This window comes from Pseudophryne corroboree, chromosome 1, assembly GCF_028390025.1.
Source record: "Pseudophryne corroboree isolate aPseCor3 chromosome 1, aPseCor3.hap2, whole genome shotgun sequence".
Lineage (NCBI taxonomy): Eukaryota > Metazoa > Chordata > Amphibia > Anura > Myobatrachidae > Pseudophryne > Pseudophryne corroboree.
Genome location: NC_086444.1, coordinates 356,527,278 through 356,545,695, shown reverse-complemented (window position 1 = coordinate 356,545,695; position 18,418 = coordinate 356,527,278). Strand labels below are relative to the sequence as shown.

General features: G+C 46.7%; 1 protein-coding gene across 1 annotated transcript in view; it reads right to left on the bottom strand.

Annotated features, from left to right (window-relative positions):
* PPIL2 (peptidylprolyl isomerase like 2) overlaps positions 1-18,418 on the bottom strand; it is a 157,034-nt gene that overhangs the window by 21,164 nt on the left and 117,452 nt on the right. The window contains exons 11-19 of the mRNA XM_063964777.1: positions 17,146-17,306; positions 16,937-17,012; positions 16,651-16,757; positions 15,296-15,385; positions 15,178-15,211; positions 14,952-15,069; positions 2,614-2,670; positions 2,458-2,530; positions 1,488-1,550 (exon numbers count right to left, since the gene is read on the bottom strand). Of these exons, the coding sequence (XP_063820847.1) occupies positions 1,488-1,550; positions 2,458-2,530; positions 2,614-2,670; positions 14,952-15,069; positions 15,178-15,211; positions 15,296-15,385; positions 16,651-16,757; positions 16,937-17,012; positions 17,146-17,306 (779 nt within the window). The remainder of the gene's footprint in view (positions 1-1,487; positions 1,551-2,457; positions 2,531-2,613; positions 2,671-14,951; positions 15,070-15,177; positions 15,212-15,295; positions 15,386-16,650; positions 16,758-16,936; positions 17,013-17,145; positions 17,307-18,418) is intronic.

Genomic DNA, 18,418 nt, shown 5'->3' with positions numbered 1-18,418 from the left:
TGAGACCCTGAGGGCCTCTGCGCTGTAGGATCAGGCATGGGTTGAGACCCTGACTGGCCCGAGGTATCAGCTTTATCCAACCTTTTATGTAAGGAGTTTACATTATCATTTAACACCTTCCACATATCCATCCAATCAGGTGTCGGCACCGTCGGCGGCGACACGTCAGTCAACTGCACTTGCTCTGCCTCCACATAGCCCTCTTCGTCAAACATGTCGACACACGCGAACCGACACACCACACACACAGGGGAAGCTCTAAATGAGGACAGGACCCCCACAAGGCCTATTGGAGAGACAGAGAGAGAGTATGCCAGCACACACCCCAGCGCTATATAACCCAGGGATTACACAGTAACTTAGTGTTTACCCAGTAGCTGCTGTAATATTATTAATGCGCCTAAATTTATGTGCCCCCCCCTCTCTTTTTTAACCTTCTACCGTGATTCTGCAGGGGAGAGCCTGGGGAGCTTCCTCTCAGCAGAGCTGTGGAAGGAAAATGGCGCTGGTGAGTGCTGAGGAAGAAGGCCCCGCCCCCTCAGAGGCGGGCTTCTGTCCCGCGATTCTTTGTAAAATAAATGGCGGGAGCTCAAACATATAACAGTGTCCCACTGTCTATATGCAGCTTTCGCCTAGAGGTATCAATTGCTGCCCAGGGCGCCCCCCCCTGCGCCCTGCACCCTACAGTGACCGGAGTGTGTGGGTTAGTGTGGGCGCAATGGCGCACAGCTGCAGTGCTGTGCACTCTCTCATGTGAAGACAGGAGTCTTCTGCCGCCGATTTCGATGTCTTCTCCGCTTCTGTCTTCTGGCTCTGCGAGGGGGACGGCGGCGCGGCTCCGGGAACGGACAACAAGGTCAGGTCCTGTGTTCGATCCCTCTGGAGCTAATGGTGTCCAGTAGCCTAAGAAGCGCAACCTAGCCGCAGTTAGTAGGTTTGCTTCTCTCCCCTCAGTCCCACGTAGCAGAGAGTCTGTTGCCAGCAGAAGCTCTCTGAAAATAAAAAACCTAACTAAAATACTTTCTTATTAGCAAGCTCAGGAGAGCTCACTAAAAGCACCCAGCTCTGTCCGGGCACAGATTCTAACTGAGGTCTGGAGGAGGGGCATAGAGGGAGGAGCCAGTGCACACCAGATCGTACTAAATCTTTCTTTAGAGTGCCCAGTCTCCTGCGGAGCCCGCTATTCCCCATGGTCCTTATGGAGTCCCCCAGCATCCACTAGGACGTTAGAGAAAATATACTGTGCCAAATCCAAGCTTAAGTACATTTAGAAGCATCTTGGCAGAGCTGTAACACTGCACACAGACTGCCATATATGAAAGGGTTACCAATAACATTCACAAATCCATGTATAAGAGTCGGAAACAGATATCATTGCTTTGCTTAGTTTAAAGAGATTCAAAACAATGGATTGCATAGTAAATATTGTGTACTTTAATTACAATTAAATAAAATGTAAAAAACACCCTCAAAATGTGGGGTCTCACCTGGGCATCAGCCTCTTCATAAGGGTCCACAAACACTGTACTACTCACTATCTGGATTTCCTCCTGTAAGAAGCAATGGTGGTGATTATTTTACCACTATAGACCAGTTTCTACCCAATTCAGTCATACATAACAGCATGGTGTTCAAATTATTATATTTATTAACAGTTTCTTATATAGCGCAGAAAATTCTGTTGCACATTTCAATTGGACACAATGATAAAACAAAACTGGGTAATAAGCAAAACAGTCAGAGGTAGGAAAGCCCTGCTCGCAAGCTTACAATCTATAGGGAAATAGGCATCGATTCACAACGGTAGGTGCTATCTATTGCATAGTTGCCCACCGGATTGCAAAGGTTATAGGTGGACTGTATGATATCACATCACAATGATGAACCAGTGTCAGGGGGATGGGAAAGTGAAGAAAGAGAAAATATGTGGAGGATATGTGTGGACTGTATAGTGGGGATATAATCGGATAGGAAAGCTTATGAAGGTTGAGTGAGAGGTTCTGGAATGTGATAAGCTAGCCTGAAGAAGTGAGTTTTCAGGGAACGGTTGAAGGTTTGGAGACTAGAGGAGAGTCTTATTGTGCGTGGTAGCTAAAGAATAAACTCTATGAAAAATTCTTGTATGATATGACTGGAATTCTTTTTCTTTTTAATAACTTTGGGTCAACAACAGTATAAGCCACTGGCATATGACAAACTGTACAAATACAAACTGGTGTCTCAGTCTATTCAGTATATAAACAGAGGATATTACAATTGTCAGCAATGTTAAAGTATCAAAGTCTGCAAATACAATGTGGAGCATGGTTATAAAATCTGTACACAGCAGTGTGTGAACACATGTACACTTCATTGTACACAGTGATTGTTGTTATCAAGCACTGCAGTGTTTTGAGAATGTATGAAGAACCTCAGCTGTAGATAGAACACAATGAACCCTTGGGTAGGAAATCTTACCTTTGGCCTGTCTGTTTTGGTATCACTGTCCACATTCTCCATGGCAGTCAGAGTGTCGAATCCGCCAACTACTCTAAAAAGGATAATGAAGTGGAAGATAATGTAAATATCAGGCAAAGAACATCCTTCTCTCCCCAAAGTGTCTCCTGCACATACCGTCCAAACACAGTGTGCTTTTTGTCTAGATATGTACACGAGCGGAAGGTGATGAAGCTGAAAGATAAATGATAAAGGATAAAAGTTAGATCTTAACCTACATCTCAATGAATAAAATAATAAGAATTTACTTACCGATAATTCTATTTCTCGGAGTCCGTAGTGGATGCTGGGGTTCCTGAAAGGACCATGGGGAATAGCGGCTCCGCAGGAGACAGGGCACAAAAGTTAAGCTTTAGGATCAAGTGGTGTGCACTGGCTCCTCCCCCTATGACCCTCCTCCAAGCCTCAGTTAGGATACTGTGCCCGGACGAGCGTACATAATAAGGAAGGATTTTGAATCCCGGGTAAGACTCATACCAGCCACACCAATCACACTGTACAACCTGTGATCTGAACCCAGTTAACAGTATGAGAACAGAGGAGCCTCTGAAAGATGGCTCACTACAACAATAACCCGATTTAGTTAACAATAACTATGTACAAGTATTGCAGATAATCCGCACTTGGGATGGGCGCCCAGCATCCACTACGGACTCCGAGAAACAGAATTATCGGTAAGTAAATTCTTATTTTCTCTATCGTCCTAGTGGATGCTGGGGTTCCTGAAAGGACCATGGGGATTATACCAAAGCTCCCAAACGGGCGGGAGAGTGCGGATGACTCTGCAGCACCGAATGAGAGAACTCCAGGTCCTCCTTAGCCAGGGTATCAAATTTGTAGGATTTTACAAACGTGTTCTCCCCCGACCACGTAGCCGCTCGGCAAAGTTGTAAAGCCGAGACCCCTCGGGCAGCCGCCCAAGATGAGCCCACCTTCCTTGTGGCAAGCATATTTTTGGCTGTGGCAAGCCTGCCACAGAATGTGCAAGCTGAATTGTACTACAAATCCAACGAGCAATAGTCTGCTTAGAAGCAGGGGCACCCAGCTTGTTGGGTGCATACAGGATAAAACAGCAAGTCAGATTTCCTGACTCCAGCCGACCTGGAAAACTATATTTTCAGGGCCCTGACAACATCCAGCAACTTGGAGTCCTCCAAGTCCCTAGTAGCCGCAGGTACCACAATAAGCTGGTTCAGGTAAAACGCTGACACCACCTTAGGGATAAACTGGGGACGAGTCCGCAGCTTTGCTCTGTCCGAATGGACAATCAGATATGGCTTTGTGAGATAAAGCCGCCAATTTTGACACTCGCCTGGCCGAGGCCAGGACCAACCGCATGTTCACTTTCCATGTGAGATATATCAAATCCACAGATTTGAGTGGTTTAAACCAATGTGATTTTTGGAATCCCCAAAACTACGTTGAGATCCCCCAGTGCCACTGGAGACATCAAAAGGGGTTGTATATGCAGTACTCCCTTGACAAACTTCTGGACTTCAGGAACTGAAGCCAATTCTTTCTGGAAGAAAATCGACAGGCCGAAATTTGAACCTTAATGGACCCCAATTTGAGGCCCATAGACACTCCTGTTTGCAGGAAATAATAAGATTTTACTTACCGATAAATCTATTTCTCGGAGTCCGTAGTGGATGCTGGGGTTCCTGAAAGGACCATGGGGAATAGCGGCTCCGCAGGAGACAGGGCACAAAAAGTAAAGCTTTTCCAGATCAGGTGGTGTGCACTGGCTCCTCCCCCTATGACCCTCCTCCAGACTCCAGTTAGGTACTGTGCCCGGACGAGCGTACACAATAAGGGAGGATTTTGAATCCCGGGTAAGACTCATACCAGCCACACCAATCACACCGTACAACTTGTGATCTAAACCCAGTTAACAGTATGATAACAGCGGAGCCTCTGAAAGATGGCTTCCTTCAACAATAACCCGAATTAGTTAACAATAACTATGTACAATTATTGCAGATAATCCGCACTTGGGATGGGCGCCCAGCATCCACTACGGACTCCGAGAAATAGATTTATCGGTAAGTAAAATCTTATTTTCTCTATCGTCCTAGTGGATGCTGGGGTTCCTGAAAGGACCATGGGGATTATACCAAAGCTCCCAAACGGGCGGGAGAGTGCGGATGACTCTGCAGCACCGAATGAGAGAACTCCAGGTCCTCCTTAGCCAGAGTATCAAATTTGTAAAATTTTACAAACGTGTTCTCCCCTGACCACGTAGCTGCTCGGCAAAGTTGTAATGCCGAGACCCCTCGGGCAGCCGCCCAAGATGAGCCCACCTTCCTTGTGGAGTGGGCCTTTACAGATTTAGGCTGTGGCAGGCCTGCCACAGAATGTGCAAGTTGGATTGTGCTACAGATCCAACGAGCAATCGTCTGCTTAGACGCAGGAGCACCCATCTTGTTGGGTGCATACAATATAAACAACGAGTCAGATTTTCTGACTCCAGCTGTCCTTGCAATATATATTTTTAATGCTCTGACAACGTCCAGTAACTTGGAGTCCTCCAAGTCACTTGTAGCCGCAGGCACTACAATAGGCTGGTTCAGATGAAATGCTGACACCACCTTAGGGAGAAAATGCGGACGAGTCCGCAGTTCTGCCCTGTCCGAATGGAAAATCAGATATGGGCTTTTGTAAGATAAAGCTGCCAGTTCTGACACTCTCCTGGCCGAAGCCAGGGCTAGAAGCATGGTCACTTTCCATGTGAGATATTTCAAATCCACCTTCTTTAGTGGTTCAAACCAATGAGATTTTAGAAAGTCCAAAACCACATTGAGATCCCACGGTGCCACTGGAGGCACCACAGGAGGCTGTATATGTAGCACTCCCTTCCGTCGGAGCACTCCGATCTTCGCACCACGCAACATATTTTCGCCAAATTCGGTGATAATGTTGCACGGTTACTTCCTTCCTTGCTTTAATCAAAGTAGGAATGACTTCTTCCGGCATGCCTTTTTCCTTTAGGATCCGGCGTTCAACCGCCATGCCGTCAAACGCAGCCGCGGTAAGTCTTGAAACAGACAGGGACCCTGCTGAAGCAAGTCCCTCCTTAGAGGTAGAGGCCACGGATCTTCCGTGATCATCTCTTGAAGTTCCGGGTACCAAGTCCTTCTTGGCCAATCCGGAACCACTAGTATCGTCCTTACGCCTCTTTGCCGTATAATTCTCAATACTTTTGGTATGAGAGGCAGAGGAGGAAACACATACACCGACTGGTACACCCAAGGCGTTACCAGCGCGTCCACAGCTATTGCCTGCGGATCTCTTGACCTGGCGCAATACCTGTCCAGTTTTTTGTTGAGGCGAGACGCCATCATGTCCACCATTGGTCTTTCCCAACGGGTTACCAGCAAGTGGAAGACTTCTGGATGAAGTCCCCACTCTCCCGGGTGAAGATCGTGTCTGCTGAGGAAGTCTGCTTCCCAGTTGTCCACTCTCGGGATGAACACTGCTGACAGTGCTATCACATGATTCTCTGCCCAGCGAAGAATCCTTGCAGCTTCTGCCATTGCACTCCTGCTTCTTGTGCCGCCCTGTCTGTTCACATGGGCGACTGCCGTGATGTTGTCCGACTGGATCAACACCGGCTTTCCCTGAAGCAGAGGTTCTGCCTGGCTTAGAGCATTGTATATTGCTCTTAGTTCCAGAATGTTTATGTGAAGAGACGTTTCCAGGCTCGTCCATACTCCCTGGAAGTTTCTTCCTTGTGTGACTGCTCCCCAGCCTCTCAGGCTGGCGTCCGTGGTCACCAGGATCCAATCCTGTATGCCGAATCTGCGGCCCTCCAATAGATGAGCACTCTGCAACCACCACAGAAGAGACACCCTTGTCCTTGGAGACAGGGTTATCCGCAGGTGCATCTGAAGATGCGACCCTGACCATTTGTCCAACAGATCCCTTTGGAAAATTCTTGCGTGGAATCTGCCGAATGGAATTGCTTCGTAAGAAGCCACCATTTTTCCCACCATTTTTCCCAGGACTCTTGTGCATTGATGTACAGACACCTTTCCTGGTTTTAGGAGGTTCCTGACAAGCTCGGATAACTCCTTGGCTTTTTCCTCCGGGAGAAAAACCTTTTTCTGAACCGTGTCCAGAATCATCCCTAGGAACAGCAGACGAGTTGTCGGCATTAACTGGGATTTTGGAATATTCAGAATCCACCCGTGCTGTTTTAGCACTTCTTGCGACAGTGCTAATCCCATCTCTAGCTGTTCTCTGGACCTTGCCCTTATTAGGAGATCGTCCAAGTATGGGATAATTAATATGCCTTTTCTTCGAAGAAGAATCATCATCTCGGCCATTACCTTTGTAAAGACCCGAGGTGCCGTGGACAATCCGAACGGCAGCGTCTGAAACTGATAGTGACAGTTTTGTACAACGAACCTGAGGTACCCCTGGTGTGAGGGGTAAATTGGAACGTGGAGATACGCATCCTTGATGTCCAAGGATACCATAAAGTCCCCCTCTTCCAGGTTCGCTATCACTGCTCTGAGTGACTCCATCTTGAACTTGAACTTCTTTATGTACAGGTTCAAGGACTTCAGATTTAGAATAGGCCTTACCGAGCCATCCGGCTTCGGTACCACAAAAAGAGTGGAATAATACCCCTTCCCTTGTTGTAGAAGAGGTACCTTGACTATCACCTGCTGAGAGTACAGCTTGTGAATGGCTTCCAAAACCGTCTCCCTTTCGGAGGGGGACGTTGGTAAAGCAGACTTCAGGAAACGGCGAGGTGGATCTGTCTCTAATTCCAACCTGTACCCCTGAGATATTATCTGCAGGATCCAGGGATCTACCTGCGAGTGAGCCCACTGCGCGCTGTAATTTTTGAGACGACCACCCACCGTCCCCGAGTCCGCTTGAGAAGCCCCAGCGTCATGCTGAGGCTTTTGTAGAAGCCGGGGAAGGCTTCTGTTCCTGGGAAGGAGCTGCCTGTTGCTGTCTCTTCCCTCGACCTCTGCCTCGTGGCAGATATGAATAGCCCTTTGCTCTCTTATTTTTAAAGGAACGAAAGGGCTGCGGTTGAAAAGTCTGTTGGGGAGTGACTTGAGGTAGAAAGGTGGATTTCCCGGCTGTAGCCGTGGCCACCAAATCTGATAGACCGACTCCAAATAACTCCTCCCCTTTATACGGCAAAACTTCCATATGTCGTTTTGAATCCGCATCGCCTGTCCACTGTCGCGTCCATAAAGCTCTTCTGGCCGAAATGGACATAGCACTTACCCGTGATGCCAGTGTGCAGATATCCCTCTGTGCATCACGCATATAAAGAAATGCATCCTTTATTTGTTCTAACGACAGTAAAATATTGTCCCTGTCCAGGGTATCAATATTTTCAATCAGGGACTCTGACCAAACTACCCCAGCACTGCACATCCAGGCAGTCGCTATAGCTGGTCGTAGTATAACACCTGCATGTGTGTATATACTTTTTTGGATATTTTCCATCCTCCTATCTGATGGATCTTTAAGTGCGGCCGTCTCAGGAGAGGGTAACGCCACTTGTTTAGATAAGCGTGTTAGCGCCTTGTCCACCCTAGGAGGTGTTTCCCAGCGCTCCCTAACCTCTGGCGGGAAAGGGTATAATGCCAATAATTTCTTTGAGATTATCAGCTTTTTATCAGGGGCAACCCACGCTTCATTACACACGTCATTTAATTCTTCTGATTCAGGAAAAACTATAGGTAGTTTTTTCACACCCCACATAATACCCTGTTTAGTGGTACCTGTAGTATCAGCTAAATGTAACGCCTCCTTCATTGCCAAAATCATATAACGTGTGGCCCTACTGGAAAATACGGTTGATTCGTCACCGTCACCACTGGAGTCAGTGCCTGTGTCTGGGTCTGTGTCGACCGACTGAGGCAAAGGGCGTTTCACAGCCCCTGACGGTGTTTGAGTCGCCTGGACAGGCACTAATTGATTGTCCGGCCGTCTCATGTCGTCAAACGACTGCTTTAGCGTGTTGACACTATCCCGTAGTTCCATAAATAAAGGCATCCATTCTGGTGTCGACTCCCTAGGGGGTGACATCCTCATATTTGGCAATTGCTCCGCCTCCACACCAATATCGTCCTCATACATGTCGACACACACGTACCGACACACAGCAGACACACAGGGAATGCTCCTAACGAAGACAGGACCCACTAGCCCTTTGGGGAGACAGAGGGAGAGTTTGCCAGCACACACCAAAAGCGCTATATATAACAGGGATAGCCTTATAATAAGTGCTCCCTTATAGCTGCTTTATATATATCAAAATATCGCCATAAATTTGCCCCCCCTCTCTGTTTTACCCTGTTTCTGTAGTGCAGTGCAGGGGAGAGACCTGGGAGCCGTCCTGACCAGCGGAGCTGTGAGAGGAAATGGCGCCGTGTGCTGAGGAGATAGGCCCCGCCCCTTTTCCGGCGGGCTCGTCTCCCGCTATTTTGTGAATCCAGGCAGGGGTTAAATATCTCCATATAGCCTCTGGGGGCTATATGTGAGGTATTTTTAGCCTTTATATAGGTTACATTTGCCTCCCAGGGCGCCCCCCCCCAGCGCCCTGCACCCTCAGTGACTGCGTGTGAAGTGTGCTGAGAGGAAAATGGCGCACAGCTGCAGTGCTGTGCGCTACCTTTAGAAGACTGCAGGAGTCTTCAGCCGCCGATTCTGGACCTCTTCTGACTTCAGCATCTGCAAGGGGGCCGGCGGCGCGGCTCCGGTGACCATCCAGGCTGTACCTGTGATCGTCCCTCTGGAGCTGATGTCCAGTAGCCAAGAAGCCAATCCATCCTGCACGCAGGTGAGTTCACTTCTTCTCCCCTCAGTCCCTCGTTGCAGTGATCCTGTTGCCAGCAGGACTCACTGTAAAATAAAAAACCTAAGCTAAACTTTTTCTAAGCAGCTCTTTAGGAGAGCCACCTAGATTGCACCCTTCTCGGCCGGGCACAAAAATCTAACTGGAGTCTGGAGGAGGGTCATAGGGGGAGGAGCCAGTGCACACCACCTGATCTGGAAAAGCTTTACTTTTTGTGCCCTGTCTCCTGCGGAGCCGCTATTCCCCATGGTCCTTTCAGGAACCCCAGCATCCACTAGGACGATAGAGAAATAGGAATTAACCTAGTTGAAATTCTTCCGTGGAGCCTTCCTGGCCTCACACCATGGAACATATTTTCACCTAAACTGTGATAATGTTGTGCGGTCACCTCCTTCCTGGCTCTGACCAGGGTAGGGATGACCTCTTCCGGAATGCCTTTTTCCCTTAGGATCCGGCGTTCACCCGCCCCTGCGTCAACGCAGCTGCGGTAAGTCTTGGAACAGACATGATTCTTGCTGAATCAAGACCCTTCTTATCTCTTGAAGTTCCGGTTACCAAGTCCTTCTTGGCCAAACCGGAGCCACGAGTATAATTCTTACTCCTCTCCTTCCTATAATTCTCAATACCCTGGGTATGAGAGGCAGAGGAGGGAACACATACCCGACTGGTACACCCACGGTGTTACCAGAGCGACCCAGCTATTGCCTGAGGGTCTCTTGACCTGGCGCTTCAGGTGGGACGCCATCTTATGACCACCTTTGGTCTTTCCCACGGTTTACAATCATGTGGAAACTTCCAGATGAAGTTCCCACTTTTCCGAGTGGAATTCATTCCTGCTGAGGAAATTCAGTTTTCCACTCCCGGAATGAACACTGCTGACAGTGTTATCACATGATTTTTTTTGCTCAGCGAAAAGTTCTTGCTGTCATTGCCCTCCTGCTTCTTGTGCCGCCCCGTCTGTTTACGTGGGCGACTGCCATGATGATGTCCGACCAGATCAGCACCGACTGACTTTGAAGCAGAGGTCTTCCTAGGCTCAGAGCATTGGAAATTGCTCTTAGCTCCAGTATATTCATGTGGAGAAAAGTCTCCAGACTTGACCACATTCCTTGGAAATTTCTTCCCTGTGTGACTGCTTCCCAGCTTCTCAGGCTGGCATCCGTGGTCACCAGAACACAGTCCTGAATGCTGAATGTGCTGTCCTCTAGAAGATGAGCACTCTGCAGCCCCCACAGAAGAGACACCCTTGTCCTTGGAGACAGGATTATCTGCTGATGCATCTGAAGATGCGATCCGGACCATTCGTCCAGCAAATCCCCCTGAAAATTTTTTGCGTGAGATCTGCCTAATGGAATTGCTTCGTAAGAAGCCACCATTTTTCCCAGGACTCCTGTGCATTGATGCACTGATACTTGGCCTGGTTTTAGGAGGTTTCTGACTAGTTCGGATAGCTCCCTGGCTTTCTCCTCCAGGAGAAACACCTTTTTCTGGACTATGCCCAGAATCATTCCTAGGAACAGCAGACGTATCGTCGGAAAAACGCTGCGATTTTTGGAATATTTAGAATCCACTCGTGCTGTCATAGAACTACTTTAGATAGTGCTATTCCGACCTCCAACTGTTCTCTGGACCTTTCCCTTTTCAGGATATCGTCCAAGTAAGGGATAATTAAGATGCCCTTTTCTTTGAAGAGAATCATCTTTTCGGCCATTACCTTGGTAAAGGCCCGGGGTGCCGTGGATAATTCAACGGCAGCGTCAGAAACTGATATTGACAGTTCTGTACCACGAACCATAGGTACCCTTGTTGATAAGGGCAAATTTGGACATGGAGGTAATCCTTGATGTCCAGGGACACCATATAGTCCCCTTTTTTCCGGTTCGCTATCACTGTTCTGAGTGACTCCATCTTGATTTGAACCTTTGTATGTAAGTGTTCAAAAATTTCAGATTTAGAATATGTCTCACCAAGCCGTCTGGCTTCAGTACCACAATATAGTGTGGAAGACTAATACCCTTTTCCTAGATTGTAGGAGGGGTACTTTGATTATCACCTGCTGGAAATACAGCTTGTGAATTTTTTCCCCAATACTGCCTCCCTGTCGGAGGGAGCCTTTGGTAAAGCAGGCTTCAGGAACCTGCGAGGAAAAGATGTCTCGAATCTCCAAACTGTACCCCTGGGATAATACTTTGTACGATCTAGGGGTCAACTTGCGAGTGATCCCACTGCACGCTGAGACTCTTGAGGCGACCCCCCACCTCACCTGAGTCAGCTTGCACGGCCCCAGCGTCCTGCTGAGGACTTGGCAGACTCGGTGGAGGGCTTCTGTTCCTGGAAAGGGGCTGCCTTCTGCAGTCTACTTCCCTTTCCTCTATGTCTGGGCAGATATGACTGGCCTTTTGCCCGCATGCCCTTATGGGAACGGAAGGATTGAGGCTGAAAAGACAGTGTCTTTTTCTGCTGAGATGTGACTTGGGGTAAAAAGGTTGGATTTCCCAGCTGTTGCCGTGGCCCCCAGGTCCGATGGACCGACCCCAAGTACCTACTCTCCTTTATACGACCATACTTTCATGTGCCGTATGGGATCTGCATCACCTGACCACTGTCGTGTCCATAACATCTTCTGGCAGATATGGACAACGCACTTATCTTGATGCCAGAGTGCAAATATCCCTCTGTGCATCTTGCATATATATATATATATATATATATATAGACTGCATCCTATTAAATGCTCTATATCACTAAAATATTTTCAGTCAGGGAATCCGACCAAGCCAACCCAGCACTGCATTTCCAGGCTGAGGTGATCGCTGGTCGCAGTATAACCACCGTATGTGTGTATATACTTTTTAGGATATTACTCCAGCTTCATATCAGCTGGCTCCTTGAGGGCGGCCGTATCTGGAGACGGTAACGCCACATGATAAGCGTGTGAGCGCCTTATCCACCCTAAGGGGTGTTTCCCAACGCGCCCTAACTTCTGGCGGGAAAAGGTATAACGCCAATATTTGCTATCGGGGTAAACCCACGCCTCATCACACACTTCATTTTATTTTATCTGATTCAGGAAAAACTACGGTAGTTTTTTCACTCCCACATAATACCCATCTTTGTGGTACTTGTAGTATCAGAAATATGTAACACCTCCTTCATTGCCCTTAACGTGTGGCCCTAATGAGGAATACGTTTGTTTATTCACCGTCGACACTGGATTCAGTGTCCGTGTCTGTGTCGACCGACTAAGGTAAACGGGCGTTTTAAACCCCTGACGGTGTTTTTGAGACGTCTGGACCGGTACTAATTGTTTGTCGGCCGTCTCATGTCGTCAACCGACCTTGCAGCGTGTTGACATTATCACGTAATTCCCTAAATAAGCCATCCATTCCGGTGTCGACTCCCTAGAGAGTGACATCACCATTACAGGCAATTGCTCCGCCTCCTCACCAACATCGTCCTCATACATGTCGACACACACGTACCGACACACAGCACACACACAGGGAATGCTCTGATAGAGGACAGGACCCACTAGCCCTTTGGAGAGACAGAGGGAGAGTTTGCCAGCACACACCAAAAACGCTATAATTATATAGGGACAACCTTATATAAGTGTTTTCCCTTATAGCATCTTTATATATATGTCTATCGCCAAATTAGTGCCCCCCCTCTCTGTTTTAACCCTGTTTCTGTAGTGCAGTGCAGGGGAGAGCCTGGGAGCCTTCCCTCCAGCCTTTCTGTGAGGGAAAATGGCGCTGTGTGCTGAGGAGATAGGCCCCGCCCCCTTTTCGGCGGGCTCGTCTCCCGCTCTTCAACGGATTCTGGCAGGGGTTAAATATCTCCATATAGCCCCCGGAGGCTATATGTGAGGTATTTTTTGCCAAATAACAGGTTTCCATTGCTGCCCAGGGCGCCCCCCCCCAGCGCCCTGCACCCTCAGTGACTGCCGTGTGAAGTGTGCTGAGAGCAATGGCGCACAGCTGCAGTGCTGTGCGCTACCTTAAGAAGACTGAAGAGTCTTCTGCCGCCGATTTCTGGACCTCTTCTCTTTTCGGCATCTGCAAGGGGGCCGGCGGCGCGGCTCCGGTGACCCATCCAGGCTGTACCTGTGATCGTCCCTCTGGAGCTAATGTCCAGTAGCCTAAGAAGCCAATCCATCCTGCACGCAGGTGAGTTCACTTCTTCTCCCCTAAGTCCCTCGATGCAGTGATCCTGTTGCCAGCAGGACTCACTGTAAAATAAAAAACCTAAAACTAAACTTTTCTAAGCAGCTCTTTAGGAGAGCCACCTAGATTGCACCCTTCTCGGCCGGGCACAAAAACCTAACTGGGGCTTGGAGGAGGGTCATAGGGGGAGGAGCCAGTGCACACCACCTGATCCTAAAGCTTAACTTTTGTGCCCTGTCTCCTGCGGAGCCGCTATTCCCCATGGTCCTTTCAGGAACCCCAGCATCCACTAGGACGATAGAGAAATATAAAATTATTCTCAACATTTAGAACAGTGATTCCCAGAGTCAGCACTAAATTATTGGGTGAAGGAAGGGCGTGACTAGGGGGGCAATGAAGGGATAAGGAGGAGAAGTCAAAAGAGCACTCTTTCTTTCAAGGTAGGGTCCTTGTAGTCTATTTTGCAGCACGTTGTCCCTGCGTACCCTCTGGGTGGCCTTGCCTATAACAGGTCTTGGCAGGACATAATTTTCCTTCACATACGAGTAGTGACCAGCTGTAAGTACACAGGGGAATTAATATGTGATCCCCAGCCTATTACACACAACATTATAAGTCAAGGAAGCAAAGTGTGGGCAAACTGGAGTCCTTATACCAATGCATGGTGAGGGCAGCAGTAAAGAAGGGGAAACGCTATACATGGGAAAATGTGTGTGACCTCATCACAGCTGGGCCGAGAAGGGAATACCTCTATTAACTTTCCCAGAAGAGGAGTCTGGGGAAGCCAGCAGAGAATTATCAGGGAAGGGGCTCAGGATGTGGCGGCAGATGAGAGAGGAGGTGTATATACAGATAACAGAGTGGGATTACTGCTACGCTTAAGCAGCTCTCTAATACCACTGGTATTTTTATCATTGTATCTTTTCCGATGTTGTGGAACTGTAAGTCCCAGAAGGTATGCCAGGAGCACATATTGTAAGAATAGCAGTTGTGTCTACATTTATAGGACAAAACACTATAACTGGTATATTATATCAGCAGGGATGACAGCGAGCAGGGAAAATAGCTATTGCAGAGGTTTTCAAACACGGTCCTCAAGGCACCCCCAATAGTCCAGTTTTTAAGTTTATCTATTCTTGGCCACAGGTTACTTTATTAGCGCCTCAGTCAATTTGATTCAACCATCCGTGCAGAGTCATAGTGGACAGCGTTTGACAACCTCTGAGCTATTGCTTTTTTTTTTGTTATGAACTAAATACAAAATGTAAACACCATTATCATCATCATTAATCAATACCATTTTATATTACAATTTAAAAAGAAACTTACAATGAAATGTTGAATAATTTGTTTGAGTGAATGACTCAATGGTTGGGGGGGTGAATTTATGGGATCAAGGGAAAAGCAGCCTGAAAAAGCTTTTGGAATCACTGATTTAGACCTTACTCTGGATAATTACTTACAATTGTGACTTGTTTGTGTTTGGTCCAGTATTTGCCATGCTAAGAACACCACGGCCTGTGTGGGTTAAGTTTGGTTTAATCTCATCTTTAAAGGGCTTCCCCCAGAAGGACTCTCCCCCTGCAAATAAAAAGAATAAAATGTGAATGCGGCGAGTATATGTTATGAGCTGATCATGCATGAATATTAGGATTTTAATGAATGATTAAGGGAGTTAGAGTATCTTACCTGTTCCTGTGCCTGTAGGGTCTCCTCCTTGTATCTGTAAGTATCAAGAAACATCCACTGAGAGATGCACAGAAGATTTTGATTGGCCAAGGTACTGGATGGACACGATATAACTTACCACAAAGTTCCGAATAGACCGGTGGAAGATGGTACCATCATAATAATTCTTTTTGCAGAGTTTGACAAAATTCTCACAGGTCTTTGGTGTCTTGGAGGGAGAAAGAATGTGACATTCAGATACAGAAACATGAAGTACGAACTAAACTTAACATGCACAGACTTTGTTTAAAAACCATTATACGAATCATGAAATTTAATGCACTGCTAAATATATACCACAACTAGAAAGTATTTTTAAAACAAGAAAAGGATGCCATAAATGGAAACCCTGAATGGTAACCTCTATTTTACAGGCAACTACACAATGTCTCTCAATCATCTCCTCAACACCACAAAATAATGTGTTTTAGGATTAGGTTTATGTGTAGCAGAAGAGCTAGGAATTGGCTTTACCTAACCTAAGAAGTGGATACAAGAGCTCAAGAAACGCAGGGGTAATGCATTACACCTTCAAATGAGGGTAGTTTGTAGCTATCATGTACCCTAGAGGGTTTGATAAAGCCCCCCCCCCCCTCCTAATCTGAATATTCTTTACAATGTAATATTATTAAACTTGATTTTGCAACTACTGTATGTTCCCCAGTTGGCAAAACCATCCCTAAGGTCACAATGGATTAGGAGGCACGTTCCCTCCCCCCTTACCACTATTATCCACTAATGCTGGTTAAAATGAAAAAAGATTCTCTTTAACTTGCAACAGACCAAACCCCACACACACACAATTATTCAGTAACACACATCCTGAGAGCAAGAGAGATATTGTAGTTACTTTTATTACCAAACTTTTTAATTATTAATTCTTAGATTAGAAGAAATTATATTAGAGCTTCTATTCCTCAGGGCATTTCATGTCACATAAAATGGGTCACAACTTCTTTAAATATTTAACACTGTATTTCTCTCATCCACCACCCCCTTGGTTAGTAGCTTGTAGGACACACCCGGGTCCCTGTTGCCACAGTAACAAAGAAGAAAAATATCTGGAAGCTGATAAGGTGTTGCTATGGCAGCTACACAGTCTCGAATATGAAGGTAAAACAGTATTCTTCCTTATCACTTAGCAGTGAAGCCTCTGTAAGGTTCCTTGTTATGTTGGTATTTTTAATTATGTTGCATTTTTCCCTAACGATTCAGCAAGCAGCACATCAATCATGGAAATGTTAAATGTGAACAGCAGCATATTGATGGTTATCTCAGACTAGACACATCCGCCCACGTTATGATTCATACCAAGCGATTAACAAGAACCATGCACGTAGCTGCTTGTGCTGCCTTATTACATTAGACTCGTGCAGGTCACTTCCTTTCACATTTTGTACTAATGTACCTTATTGTATGTTATAAAGCATTCACCTTGTCACAATAAAGCTCCAGGTTAAGGTCACCTTTGTTGGTGTGCAGACGGACATAGCCCTTCTTTTTTACATATTGATAACGCACAGTGTCTTCTGCAATGGTGGCTGCACAATGGAAGGCAGAATTAAGATGACACGTAAGTGAGATAAAGGTAATGACAGCATTCAGACTAACAGACCCCATTACAGAAGGACAATAATTGTATGTTCTCATTAGCATAGTACTGATGGCAGTGCTGTAGAGTGTACACCACCGCATAGGGGAAAAGGACAGCTGGACTTACCAGCCTCATGGGTGGTCTCAGGAGTCATGGCTGTTGAGGTGAAAGATGCGCTCACAGTTCCGGTAGAATAATGTGCCTGCATAAAGAAATGCACACAGAGAGTCAGGTTATTGCTTCACACTGTTATTCAAAACATATTGCCAGACTGAACTTAAAAACAAAGAAAAGGTTAAATGGGAGTAAAGAGTGATGTAGCAGTTAACACTTACTGCATTTAGTTTATCAGTCGCCTTTTTCTCTGGACCTTTCATAGTCGCTGCCAGAATTTCGTCTCCTTTGAACTCCTTGTACAGCTCGCTCAATGTCTCCCTTGTCTCCATGTTGGTGTTTTTCAGGTGGTATGCTGGGTCCAGGCGAGCTTTCTCCTCATCTTAGATATTCATCATGGCATAAGATAATCAAAAATAATTTTTTGATTATCTACAGAGAAGATAATTCCATGACTACTACAGAGAAGAGGATTGCAGTCTATTACATTCAATCTTCAACTGATGTGTAGAGAAGTTGGAAGTGAGAAAGACTAGGCCAACAAGCGCCAGCAAGCTAGTGTTCTCAGTCAATAGCAATTTCAGGCTGAGGAGAAGTTGGCAGCAGTGTCCTTCAGTGTGTAAACAAGCAGTAAGGGGTAAATGTAATTGGGTGCGAGAAGCAGGAGTTTGTGCGAAAATGCCTGTATTTTTAAAGCTGTAATCATTTACAAGGCAAAACCAGGTTGCTTTTGCCATGTAAATGATTGCAGATTAAAAAATACGTGCATTCTTGAACAAACTCCAGCACCTCCGACTTCTCGTACCCCATTACATTTACCCCTAACTCTGCTGTTTGCTACCTTCAACTACCTTCTCCCTACCCTATTTCCCCTCTTCCTTCATCTGGTTTGACTGTCACCCACTTTACCATATGATTCCATCCCTCTCTCCCCTCTTCCCCCACAACCAAATTTGTCATCCTTCTCCCCTGAAGTATGCGCTCTCCTTTCAACAGAATACCTGCCCCCTTTACCCCATACCTTCCCATTTCCCCTGAGGCATACTCTCACAATGCCCACCAGGTTAACTTATCTTTCTGTGGTACCATCCCCTCATTCTTCAAGCACAACCTGGTGCTGATTCTCTCTCCTTCTCCAATTACGGTTCCAAATCTCTCCAACCCTATGTCTCCAAGCACTTTGAGCGTATGGTGTACAACCACCTTGCCTCCTCTTAGTGTTCACCCACACAAAACCAGCACTTGTTCTCTTCATTTAACCAAAACTGCCCCACCAACGACTTCCTTAAGGTCATAGTGGCATTTCACAAATTGGACACCATCTCCTTGGCCAAACCCTCCAGGACCCTGTTCTCTCCTACATGTCCAAATATTCCTTCACTATTCTGATACTCCTTGAACTCACAGTGATATTTGCCACAGTTGACCACATCCTCACCCTCCAAACCCATCACAACTCTGCTCTCGGTGTACATCAATGTTCTGTCCTTGGCC